We start from the raw sequence: 14402 nt of genomic DNA on the forward strand, positions 1-14402 counted from the left end.
TTAAAAATAAAACAAAAATCCTTACTCTAACCTATCTTAAACTAGCTTAACCTAACTTAGCCTAACATAACTTAACCTAGCCTAAACTAGCCTAATCGAACCAGATCTAGCCAAATGTAACCTGACCGAAACCTAACCAAAACTAACACAACCTAACCTTACTTAATCTAACCTAAACTAATTTAACCTAATCTAATCAAACCCTACCTAATCTAACCCCATCCAGGTAGGGTTAGGGTGTTCAATCATCAGGTGAACTAAGCTGAGAGGAGAGTTAATCATCATATGACCTAAAAATCCTTATATTAAACAATGAATTGGAAAACAAAAACAAAAATAACAGTGAATTTACTGATTATTATAACTAGAATGATAACAAGATAACACCTAGAATGATAACAAGATAACACCGTCCTATACTTCAGTTCATTAAAATCTCTAACTTGTTTAAGAGAGACAGTACCTCGTGTCATAACTCTCAATATATTCTCAGGTTTTCCAGGTTGTTGTGATCTGATATGGTCTTGTCCTCTCTTTTATCCAGCTTCTCTCTCCCCCTCCCCTTCCCTCTCCCCTTTCCTTCCTTCTCCTCCCCAAGCTAGTTACTCTCTCTCCCCCTCCCCTACCTAGTTCAGCCCCTCCCTACTTCCTCTCCCTCTTTTCCCTCTTCTCTTCTCTACCCAGGTCCTCTCACTCCCTTCCTCCTCCCTCTCCCCAGCCCTTCACTCCCCTTCCTCCCTACTCAACGCATCTCTAAGTCCTTACTATTCATTAAACCAATATTAATAATAACGCAAAGAAAATGGGAACTCACCTTCATCATTACTAACAAAAAATAATAAGAACTTTGACCTCATTATCACTAGTAAAGGAATAAAAAACGTTCATATGAATAATAAAGAAAAAATAAAACTCACCCATTAAATAATAAAAAAAGGCCTCATTATAAACGGCGTTACGTATATTTAATATTTAATTTTGGCGGTAAAATTTCCCCCGTAAATGAAAAACCAAAACAAGGTGTAAATGACGGGTGGCAGGGGAGAGGCTCTCAGCTGGCGTTTTGGAGCGCAGTATTGGCCGTCACTCAGCTGTTCAGGGCCTCGGTGTCTCAAGTTTTTGTGCGTTAATTTCTTGGCTGATACTACACTCCGGGTCCGGCCCTCAAAATAATATAAACGATAAAGAGCCGGATGTACCGTAGCCTGTGTATAAAGTAAAGATTTATGGCAGCAAAGACAAAATAACTAGACCTACTACAGTAATTTATAAATCCAACCTAAATTAACTAAACCTTAATCTAAGACAACTCAACACGTACTGGACACCTCGATTCTCTCTATCTCTAGTTTAAAAATATCTCTTCCTCTCTCACTCTCTTCTCTCGTTCTTAAATCTCTATCTCTCTCTTTCATCTCTAAAAGTCTCGCTCTTCCTCTCTCTCGTCTCTCGTCATTAAGTCTCTCTAAAAGTCTCGCTCTTCCTCTCTCTCGTCTCTCGTCACTCTCTCTCTCTCTCTCTCTCTCTCTCTCTCTCTCTCTCTCTCTCTCTCTTACCTGCTAGTGTAAGGCCACATCCACCACTAGCAAAATATCAACAAACATAAAAAATTACAAATATAAAATAATAATAAAGTACTACAGTGAGAAATAAACTACCTAACCAACACAATATATAAATAAAGTCCATGATATCAACTCCACCTTTTTAGTCTGCCACACACACACACACACACACACACACACACACACACACACACACACACACACACACACACACACACACACACACACACATCTATCAACCACAAAAACAAAATCATCTTGTAAGTGACTCCATCTTTGTCTTTCTTGTCTACCTGCTGTTCCACGAAAACAAACGACGGTGGCAAATTGTGTCGTCTTATTGTTGTTATCTGAACCTTTCTGAGGCGAGCGACAAAAACAAGAGTGATTGCCTTGCTCTCTCAGTGAGTGTGTGTGTGTGTGTGTGTGTGTGTGTGTTCTCTTCAACAGCTAACGAACCCCAAGATAACAAAGGGTTTATTAGCGAAGGTGATGTTTTTCGTTCACTAACTGTCGGTAGGTTAAGACAACATTTCTGTGTCACTTCTCTTAATTTATACTTATTAAGGTTAGCATTAATAGGTATAGTAGTTAAGTTTTAATGGGTTCTAGTCTTATTGCGACCTTGTTTTAATGGGTTTCAGTCCTAATGCTTAAGATTGGTTAAAACTTCTAAAATAAAACTCACTCGACTCCACTCTTAACTGTCTTGTTGTGTACCTCGACTCTGGCATTCTCTTATCTTTATTTGATCGTATAAATCCTTCCTGCCAGGCGAGAAGAAAAACCCCGAAGAATGTAAACAATGTTGGTCAAGGATTCTCAAGCGTTCATGAGATATTTTTCTTCCCCTCTTATGATGATGTCACGTCCAACTAGTTTTACTCTGCCAGGGAACAAATAAGAGATTTTAATGGCCTTACAAACTGCACTGCCACTCTACCTTAGTTACATATGTTCGCTTACTATAAGGGGAAAAATTCACCCTATACGGACCTCCGTTTAAGAATGCTGTGTCTATCTCGTGACGTCATGCGCGCGTAAAATTTGGCGGGAAGTACCTGGGTTCGCCGCCAAGGGTAAACAATCATAAGACATTAACCAGTGCAATAAATTTTTCTCTGTACAAGGTTCACTCGTACTCCTAAAACTAACTCTCTTCTCCTTGGTGTTGTGTCTCAGAGGGGTTGTATATAAGCTGGTCACCTCAAGATAGAGAGAGTCAGTCAGATGTTCGTCACTATAGGTGTGGCAGCAGGTAATCCATTTAAACTAGGAATATCTTTCACCATCCGTTTATCAAAATGAGATGCAAGGGGCTTTGAATTTGTGTATTATTATTATTATTATTATTATTATTATTATTAGATAAATTCCGATTCAGAAAGGATATAGGCAAGCACTGGTTTGGTAATAGAGTTGTGGATATGTGGAATAGACTACCGAGTGCTATAGTAGGATCGGGGACGCTAGGGAGCTTCAAGACGAAGTTGGATAGGCACATGGAAGTGCTGGGATGGGTGTGAAAGGGATCTGCCCTGTATGGGCCAGTCGGCCTCCTGCAGTATCCCACTTTCTTATGTTCTTATGTTCTTATGTACAGGACAACACCCTCCTGGTCTATGTGACAAGTGTAAACTAATGTTGGCATGACTCTAAATTGGGGTCCAGAAACACATATTAAACGTTGTTTTCTTTACACACACACACACACACACACACACACACACACACACACACACACACACACACACACACACACACACACACACACACACACACACACACACACACACACACACACACACACACACACACACACACACACACACACACACACACACACACACACACACACACACACACACACACACACACACACACACACACACACACACACACACACACACACAACACACACACACACACACACACCTGAAATACCCCTAAAGAACGCTAGATAGAAAGCCTTACAAGCTAAACACACCATAACCACAGGCAGTAGACTAATTTAGATAAAACTTATGAATATTAAGTTTATACACGACATATACAAGTCACCACCGGTAGTAATCTGGATACAAGTTATGAATATTTACTCTGTACACTGGAAGCTTAAAATAACATTAATTCGACTGTTTACTTTTCATTTTGGTTCGTTTTTAATACGACTTACCAACACAAAAATGAAATATGTTCAGTACTTAGTAAAAACTCGTAATTAAACCGAACAATTATCTTTTTAAGTAATTGTAATAATATTCCTAATTAAAAAACGACACTAAACTAGGTATGGTACTGTTTTCTATGTACTAAATGAAACCTTAATGAATTGGAACTTAATTTAACCTATCAATATTAATCTTAATCTATTCTAACCTAATTTGACCTATCCACACAAAGTAAACCTACGTTAAGTTAATAAAATCAGTGCTAACCTAACCTAACCTAACACCTGTACTACAACTGAAATATAGCCACACTGATAACTTCACTACTGATCGCTCTGATAGAATGAAAAAAATCCTCATACAGTTGCGGACAAAATTCCCTGAACATCTGGCATCATCTACCCTGTACTTGTGGGTCATATATATACGATTGTTTATATCTAATAACGCTGTTTTTCATGACATTATCAGAACCAGAAAATGAAGAAAAAAAATACATAAAAAAATAATCCATTCCCTTCACCTAATGATCCTCAAGAACTTAACTGCCAGGTGCTGCCAAGTGTCCAATACATACAGGTGAACACGAGTGGTGATTGGTCCTTGGTGACTATTGATGGCTTCCATTATTGGTCCTTTTACTTTTTTCAGTTTAACTTAACTGAAATTAAATTAAAACCAAAGTTAATTAAAACCTACTGACAATTTTACCACTCTAATGTTAATCAGTTGACGTCTTGATTGGTGAGGTGAAACAACCAATAATTGTATGACACGTCAGAACAAACGTCAATGGATTCTGACCAATCATGTCCTGACTGGGTTCTACACTGACCAATCATATCCTGGCTAGGCTATGACGCGGCGAAAATGCTGCCATGAACCACCCAGTCAATTTTTTCTCTCGCCTGATCGTTTTCTTTCCACCACCGTCGCTGCTGCTGTGCCCATCAAGCGATAATTATTAACGAAACTAATTAATCACGTCGACGATTATTCCCGTCAGTGATAAATCACGACACTTGGTACAGCAGCAGCAGCAGCCAGCAAGGATAAGCCGCGACGTGAAATTTGTGTTTTGGCAAATCAGGTTTGTCCAGACAGCCGTCGATGGTGGCGGTGTGTGGCAACTACTGGCCCAGACTCATTGCCGACTCCGCCACTTATCAGACTTTAAAAAATGTAGGTAATCACTATGTTAATAAGCACAACAAAATTCGTGTGTAACCTAACCCATCCTCATTATTAACTTAACCACTTAACCTAATTTTAAAGTGTACACAATAACGTGTTTTAAATAGGTAGGTAAAGAATGATACGTAACACAGACCATTCTCCTTGACATCTTATCCACGTAATAAAGTTTTCTATAATAACATTTCTTAATAAGTGCAACATATTATAAGTGACACAACACCATCCTTACTACCAACTCACACACTTAGCAAAATAAAAGTGTACATTGTAACACCTGACGAAGAAGTACAAGACCAACCTATAAATAGAATCCTTGATAACACAAACCTAAAAACTCACTATCACCTCATTCATTAACCTGACCCGACCTGTAATCTAACCTATCCAAACTAACCTAACCTAACCACTGCAACCTAACCTACCCCAAAGTGAAAGTAACCAAACCTAATTTAACCTTAATATTGGTCTACATAAATGATACTTCAACACTTTTCTCCTATACGCTAGCCGCCAGTGAGACTATTGTACTGCCGAGTGTCTAGGGAGTTTTGGTAGTGGGTGTACACATCTCCGCTAGGGCAGGTATAGGCTCAGGTGGTGTTAGTTAACCTTTAAGCCAGCCAGGATAACTTTCTTTCTCGCATTTTCTCTCTCTCGTTTTCTTTCGCTTTCTTCTTAATTCTCTCCCCTTCTCTCATTCTCTCCCATCTTTCCTCCTTACATGCCCTTAATTCTTCTCCTTCCCTTCTTCCTCTCCCTCCTTTCGTTTCTCCTCTCTTCCTCCTTTCCTTCTTCCCCTTCTCCCTATTTTCTATACTCCTTCCCCATCCTCTTCACCCCATCCTCCTTCCCTTTCTCTTCTTTTCCAAACTATTTCTCTCCCTCTCTTCACCCTTCCTCCTTTCCCCTCCCTTTCCCCGTGGACAATTTTCTAGATCATCCCGCCATCTATTCACCCCTCATCCCTTCCACCCCTCACTCTCCCTCCTCTCCCTCACCCTCACCTCACCCACCCCTCCCCCTCACTCTCCCTCACCCTCCCTACACATTTCTACTCCATCCACCATATATATTTTCCCGAGTCAAATGCTCCAATAGACATTTTCCACCTCAGTCCTACCGGTGCGAATTTTCCAGCAGGTCTTCCCTCCTTCCCTCCCCCACCTGTTGTAGCTCAGGGGTGGCCATCGTATCCCTGCTTCGCTCTCTACGTGATTTCCAGTTCAATTTTTTTTCCCCTATATCTCACCTTCCCTCCAGAGTATTTTGTAAAATGATTGGACCCGTGATGGTGTGTGTGTGTGTGTGTGTGTGTGTGTGTGTGTGTGTGTGTGTGTGTGTGTGTGTGTGTGTGTGTGTGTGATTCAGTAGTTTAAACTAATTGGAAATATCATCAATTCAGATCAAGAAGGACATATACAACACCGTACGATCAGAATAAATAAATCAACAACAGTGATTGGAATTCTTGACCAATCAGAAACAAGTGCGTCCAATCCCAAGTCAATTATTCGGTGCCTGGGTATGATCGGCTCCACCCTAACCTAATCTAATCATTGAGAGAGTCAGTCATAAATAACCACCAATCTTAATTGTATGGTAGGGTTAGCTTAGGTTAGTATAGGGGTATATCAGAATTGCAGCTCATTTCACCTGCAGATAATTACTCCAAGTAGTCAGAACCTCAAAACGATCATTAACAAGCAATTGACTAGATAGTTATATATACCAGTAATATGCAAATAGGAATTGCAAGACCATCAGTCCAGTTATCTCACACCAATAGTCAGTCTGTTCTGGTACAATTGACAATGTTAGTGAGGAAATGAGTGCAGGCAACTTATATTTATTTGCCAATTCACTAGAAGCAACTGGAATGAACAAGTCAATCAGTGTAAATTAATACTATGATTAAGTGAGTCAACCCAAGCAATTTCAACTACTAAGTCAATCAGAAGATATGGCAGCAACGGTTAGTCAATCAATCAACTCCAGTAAATGGTACCATTAATTAAGCATTGAAGTCCAGGCAAACACACACACGCGTTAGTTCATTAGAAAAGCGAGTTAACTTATCCAGCCGTCCTTGGGTGCTAAAATGGGCGCTGGGGTACAGTTCTTTTTCACAGCACCAGTAGAGCTACATGCAGTGGTGAGTGAGTGCCACAGTGAGGCACTACAGGCAAGAGCCGCAGTGAGGCACTACAGGTAGGTGCCGTAGTAGGGCACTACAGGTAGGTGCCGCAGTGAGCCACTACAGGCAGGTGCCGCAGTGAGGCACTACAGGCAGGTGCCGCAGTGAGGCACTACAGGCAGGTGCCGCAGTGGGGCATTACAGGCAACTGCCGCAGGTAGGCACTACAGACAAGAACCGCAGTGAAGCACTACACCAGGTGCCGCAGTGAGGCACTACAGGCAGGTGCCGCAGTGGGGCACAGGCCAGGTAGGTGCCGCAGTGAAGCACTACACCAGGTGCCGCAGTGAGGCACTACAGGCAGGGCGTCACCTTGCTTCTCGGCCCGCGGGGCGTCGGCAGGCTTCTCGGCGTCTCGCAGCTTCGGGAAGGGCGTGGTGGTGGGCGGGGCGTCTTGAACACACAAAAGACAGACAAATTACTTTTCAAATTGTCATCCTATTTGGAGGGAGAATCTCACCCAATTTTAGCCAAACTTTCTCTCAAGTCCAGGGAAAAGTTTCACTTGCCTGAGGCTAAATTTCACCTGAATATACGAGAAAGTTTGGCCAGTTTGCGATCAAAATATACCCGACTGTAGAAAACTTTTCCCCAACTTTTGGTCAAAATTATTGTGTATTCAGGAGCGTCCCTAAGACCACCAACTAAAGACACATCTCATTACCTAACTAACTCAGAATAACAAATCACATTTAAGAAAAAAACTTCACTGAAACAAATTTTTTAGAATAAACCAAAATAAACTAATTAATAATTGTTCATTATGTAAGAGATAAAACTACCCAAAATAACACAATGTAAAATACCTGTAATATGAAGTCATTAAATAATAACATACAAAGATAAACAGAGAAATTAGAGGGAGTAACAGTAGAGAGTCAACAGGTCTTCAAGCTGCCCTGAGACCAAAAATAAAACATCGAAACATTGGTACAAGAAACAAGAAAAGACTTAAAACAAATAAAACTATCATAAAACAAACAAGAAAAGACTTAAAACAAATAAAACTATCATACAAGAAACAAGAAAAGACTTAAAACAAATAAAACTATCATAAAACAAACACTTCCAAACATAACCCAAATTAGATAAATAACTCATAAAAAATACCTTATCATAAACCAGAAAGATAAACCACAAGACAATTAAACTGAATGAATAACAAAACCAAACCATTTATTCTATTCTCCTTAAATAACTCTGGAAATAAAAAAAAAAAAATTAAATAAACAACATAAGAGAAGAACTTAGGTGGAAATAATAAGCCACAAATTACTCCTCCAGGTAACATAAAGGGTAAAAGTTAAATTAATTAATAAATAACACAGGTATGATTCACCTTTACCCTTAGAGACAATCTGATTGGCTCTCATAACAGAAAATGGGAGGGAGAGTGTAATAATAGAGACACCAACATATATCTCCACCATTATCACCCCCCACCACCACTGCTACCATCTCCACCACCACCACCACCACCACCACGGGTCAGTCCACGGAAACGCAGTCACTTTACACACTCATGAGTTTCCTTCACAGTGTGTTTACCTTCCATTACGGCAGTCCAGTATGAATATCATTAACTTGTATGAGCTGTAATGTTATTTCCAGGCCACACCATCATTACACCAGCCTTAAAGAGTTTCCTTAGGTACTTTATCTACCTGGGAAGGAGGGAGAGAAGGAGGGAAGGAGGGGGAGGGGGAGGGGGTGAGGTGATTCCTTCGTGTTCAAACTCATTTTTTTTTCTCCAGGATATACCGTCATTACACCAGCCTTAAAGACTTTCCTAGGTACTTTATCTACCTGGGAAGGAGGGCGAGAGAGGGAGGAAAGGAGGAGGAGAGAGAGGGAAGGAGGGGGAGAGAGAGGGAAGGAGAGGGAGAGAGAGACACAGTAGTAAGGTGAATTTTTTCGTGTTCAAATTATTTTTTTCCCACAGGATGTACTTCTCTCAGGAATATATTTTGTTACTTTCTCATTTAATTATCTCAGGATACACGGGGTCATTATAGGAACCTGAAGGAGGGAGGAGGGTTTTGATGCCCCAATCTAATAGGATTCTTTACCAGGTTCACACAGTATATCCAGTAACATTATCCACGGTTAAAGAGGCTGGATTCTTCACTATTAACTCCACTCCTCGTATCCTCCCCACCTTGAGGCTAAAGGCTTCCATATGTACCATCGGAAACCTCTCAAAGGGTTTTCAATTCGAGTGTGGATCATCTTGGTGTCTTTTGATCGATACTGAAGAAGAGCTGACGGGAGGAGGAGGAGGAAGAAGGCGAGGAGGATGACGAGGGTAAGGAGGAAGATAAGGAGGATGAGGAGGTGGAAGAAGACGAGAAAGAGTATAAGGAGGAAGAGGATTAAGACAACGAGGACGAGAAGGAGGGTAAGGAGGAAGATAAGGAGGATGAGGAGGAGGAAGAAGACGAGAAAGAGTATAAGGAGGAGGAGGAAGAGGGCGAGGAGGATGACGAGGGTAAGGAGGAAGATAAGGAGGATGAGGAGGAGGAAGAAGACGAGAAAGAGTATAAGGAGGAAGAGGATTAAGACAACGAGGACGAGAAGGAGGGTAAGGAGGAAGATAAGGAGGATGACGAGGAGGAAGAAGACGAGAAAGAGTATAAGGAGGAGGAGGAAGAGGGCGAGGAGGATGACGAGGGTAAGGAGGAAGATAAGGAGGATGAGGAGGAGGAAGAAGACGAGAAAGAGTATAAGGAGGAAGAGGATTAAGACAACGAGGACGAGAAGGAGGGTAAGGAGGAAGATAAGGAGGATGAGGAGGAGGAAGAAGACGAGAAAGAGTATAAGGAGGAGGAGGAAGAGGGCGAGGAGGATGACGAGGGTAAGGAGGAAGATAAGGAGGATGAGGAGGAGGAAGAAGACGAGAAAGAGTATAAGGAGGAAGAGGATTAAGACAACGAGGACGAGAAGGAGGGTAAGGAGGAAGATAAGGAGGATGACGAGGAGGAAGAAGACGAGAAAGAGTATAAGGAGGAAGAGGATTAAGACAACGAGGAAGAGAAGGAGGGTAAGGAGGAAGATAAGGAGGATGAGGAGGTGGAAGAAGAAGACTACAAAGAGTATAAGGAGGAAGAGGAGAAGGAGGAGAAGGAGAGGTGAAGGTTAGTGTGAGGACAAGAGATGTATTAGCGGTGGAGATAGAGAGGAGTTTTATAATTGTTGATGGGAGAGAAATTACTGAGGTAATGGGAAGAAGGAAGGACGGAAGGAAGGAAGAAGGGAAGAAAGAAGGAAGGAGGAAGGATGGAAGGAAGGACGGAAGAAGGAAGGAAGGAAGAAGGAAGGACGGAAGAAGGAAGAAAGGAAGGAAGGAGGGAGGAAGGAAGGAAGGAAGGAAGAAAGAAGGAAGGAGGAAGGATGGAAGGAAGGACGGAAGAAGGAAGGAAGGAAGAAGGAAGGACGGAAGAAGGAAGAAAGGAAGGAAGGAGGAAGGAAGGAAGGAAGGAAGGAAGAAAGAAGGAGGAGGAAGGATGGAAGGAAGGACGGAAGAAGGAAGGAAGGAAGAAAGAAGGAAGGAGGAAGGATGGAAGGAAGGACGGAAGAAGGAAGGTAGCACGAAAGGAAGGCCGGAAGGAAGGAAGGAAGGACGGACAGAAGGAAGGAAGGAATAAGGAAGGAAGGAGTAAATATTCACTTCTGACAGCACCGTGCATGGTATTGTACTCAAGGCGGTATCAAAGGCTAAGCCATCGTACTGTTTAACACTGTGAGGGACCCAGACACAAGAAGCTGAAATATAGAACAGACAGAAAGCATTATTACATTATCATTCTGTAATTAAACTTCTGAAGAATAATGCTGAAAAAGTAATAATAATGCTGAAAAAGTAATAATAATGTTGAAAAATTAATAATAATGCTGAAAAAGTAATAATAATGCTGAAAAGGTAATAATAATGCTTTAAAAGTAATAATAATACTTAAAAAGTAAGAATAATACTTAAAAAGTAATAATAATGCAAAAAATAAAGTAATAAATAGTGATGAATTTGACATTAGGTGTTTATTAGGCTGAGTTGATGTAGAAAAAAATGGTTAGGGTTCTTACTTTCTTTCTTCCTTTCTTTCTTTTTTTACTTTATTAATTTCCATCCCTACGCTCTCTCTCTCACACACGTTATCAGATAAAAGGGACGGGAAATAACGCTATAACAGGCTCAAACAATAGCTATCACAAGGTAACCCGACAACCCTTTTTTTTCAGTTTTACCTGACATGTTTAAACTCATAATGGATCAGTGTTTAAAAGGCCATTGTAAAGTGATTACCTGTACTAACTGCAGGTGGGGGGAGGAGAGGGGAGGGGTGGGGGGAGAATAGGGACACAAGTACATTAAAGTGAAGTAATTAGATTATAGATTGACAGTAAATAGATGGATGGATGGTTGGATAGATAAATAAATAGATAGATAGATAAGAGAAGATTGATGTAGATAGATAAGATGAATGACAAAGAATAGATAGACAGATATGTAAACACAGACAGACAGACAGAGAAGACAGATACTACTCGATCCAGGTCAACACAACCAAATCACACAGGAACCCGGTGACTCCTCCCTCACCTGGAGACTACCTGGAGGAGGGGGAGGAGAAGGAGGAGGAGGAGAAGGAGGAGGAGGAGAAGGAGAAGGAGGAGGAGGAGAAGGAGGAGGAGGAGAAGGAGGAGGAGGAGAAGGAGGAAGAATAAGACATGACACTCACCTACGACCTCCAGATTGACGATGAAACTAAGGACCGGTTTGGTTGACACCTGACACTCGTATCTCCCAGCGTCGTGTTGTGTCACTCCCTGGATCTTGAGGAGCCACTCGTGCTGTTCCTCGTCGTACGCCACACTCAGCCGACCGTCCGTGCTGTACTTGTACTTGTCCACCGTCAGGATGTGTAGGTCCTCGTGACGCATCCATGACACCTGTTGGAGGGGTTAATGATGGAATGAGACAGGTGTGTGTGTGTGTGTGTCAGGGATCAGGGTATTATACAGACATGTGTTTGGGATCAAGGTTCACACACACACACACACACACACACACACACACACAAACACACACCTCTGAAATAAATAAAATTATACAATATACATAAGATCTCACACGATAACTGCAATTTTTCTTCTTCATTTATACACTTTCGTCTACACACGGTAATCTCAATAGCACTAACTACTAAACGCCCTCTGATATGCGTTCACTGAAGACAAACGTACGATTATACACCTGTACGCTAACTAATCCCCTTGTGTTGATATTAATAAGAGTAACGTTAAACTGAGTCTGTTTATGCAAATTTAGAGAAGGTAAATGGACGTCACATGGTTAGGTTAAGTTAGGTTAGGTTAGGTTTGGTTTGGTTAGGTTAGGTTAGGTTAAGTTAGGTTAGGTTAGGTTAAGTTAGGTTAGGTTTGAAAGAAAAAATATTAACTAGGTGACACGAATAAAGAAACGCATTCTGGATATTATTATTATTATTATTATTATTATTATTATTATTATTATTATTTATTATTATTATATTATTATTATTATTATTATTATTATTATTATTATTATTATTATTATTATTTACATATACATATATATTATTATTATTATCATCATTATGACACACACACACACACACACACACACACACACACACACACACCTGGGCAGGGTGGTAGTGAAGGAGTGAGGGGAGACTACTGCAGTACCCAACCCTACGACCAGAGAGGGGAAAGATCATCGAGGACAAGGGGACAGTTGGTAAAGTGAGGGACTGATGGATACGAGAAGATGGTGAGGGGAAACAAACACCTGAGGGAAATACACAGTACTGCCAGAAGAGGGAACATAATGGTACAAAGTGTGTGTGTGTGTGTGTGTGTGTGTGTGTGTGTGTGTGTGTGTGTGAAGTCTACCGGGAAATGAGGAAGGGGAGAGTGTTGTATAGGTGCGCACACACACACACACACACACACACACACACACACACAATACTATTAAACAAAACGAAGGTAAAAACAAAAAAAAAACAACAATTATAAATCACCTCAAAATGTAAACAAAAGACCAAACCGAAAATAGACGCGAAAAAAAAAACGCGGGAAAACTAAGCTGACATTGTTGCCAGTTTGTGATTAAAAATAAAAACACGCACAAAAACATTTCAAAGGCGTGACTCGGTATTTGGCATCTGGGCAGAGGTGTGATGTAAGGGTTTGTTGACAGAGCGAAATGTGTACACGCAGGAACTTTAAAAATGACACTGTGGAGAGCTAGGGTTTGTTTACCTGACAATGTTTACACGAGGGAACTTTTAAAAATGACACTTGGCAACTTGTAATGGGATGTAAACATTGAATCCACCTCTACCTCGGATGGGATTTACATTACTGTGGACTCTTAGGTGGATTTAATGTATCACTGAGTACTCTTAGAGGGATTTAATGGATTACTGTGTACTCTTAGAGGGATTTAATGTATCACTGAGTACTCTTAGAGGGATTTAATGGATTACTGTGTACTCTTAGGTGGATTTAATGTATCACTGAGTACTCTTAGAAGGATTTATTGGATTACTGTGTACTCTTAGGTGGATTTAATGTATCACTGAGTACTCTTAGAAGGATTTATTGGATTACTGTGTACTCTTAGGTGGATTTAATGTATCACTGAGTACTCTTAGAGGGATTTATTGGATTACTGTGTACTCTTAGGTGGATTTAATGTATCACTGAGTACTCTTAGAGGGATTTAATGGATTACTGTGTACTCTTAGGTGGATTTAATGTATCACTGAGTACTCTTAGAAGGATTTATTGGATTACTGTGTACTCTTAGGTGGATTTAATGTATCACTGAGTACTCTTAGAGGGATTTATTGGATTACTGTGTACTCTTAGGTGGATTTAATGTATCACTGAGTACTCTTAGAGGGATTTAATGGATTACTGTGTACTCTTAGAGGGATTTAATGGATTACTGTCTATTCCTCAACTGAGATTCAGGGATCATTGTGTATCTTAAAAGGGGATTTACTGTACCGGATTTCGATAGGATTTTATCCCACTCTGTCAGAAATCCCCAAAAGGACTTCAATACATTTTCTCTCACACACTGACTCACTGACTCACTCTTTCACTCACTCATTCACTCACTCACTCACTCACTCACCCTCATACACTCTTTGGACGGATTTGAGTGCGGATTTGTAAGTCTTTGGGGGAGATTTAGAGGGTGTTGTCATCAGGTGAGACACTTGA

At 40.8% G+C, this 14402-nt stretch overlaps 1 protein-coding gene across 1 annotated transcript in view; it reads right to left on the reverse strand.

Annotated features, from left to right (window-relative positions):
* Nucleotides 1-12069, reverse strand: part of LOC121868917 — a 31261-nt gene extending 19192 nt beyond the window's left edge. The window contains exons 1-2 of the mRNA XM_042369952.1: nucleotides 11864-12069; nucleotides 7440-7520 (exon numbers count right to left, since the gene is read on the reverse strand). Of these exons, the coding sequence (XP_042225886.1) occupies nucleotides 7440-7520; nucleotides 11864-12065 (283 nt within the window). The 5' untranslated portion in view covers nucleotides 12066-12069. The remainder of the gene's footprint in view (nucleotides 1-7439; nucleotides 7521-11863) is intronic.
* Between the last annotated feature and the right edge of the window lie 2333 nt (nucleotides 12070-14402).

This window comes from Homarus americanus, unplaced genomic scaffold (assembly GCF_018991925.1).
Source record: "Homarus americanus isolate GMGI-L3 unplaced genomic scaffold, GMGI_Hamer_2.0 scaffold47430, whole genome shotgun sequence".
In the NCBI taxonomy this organism is placed as follows: domain Eukaryota; kingdom Metazoa; phylum Arthropoda; class Malacostraca; order Decapoda; family Nephropidae; genus Homarus; species Homarus americanus.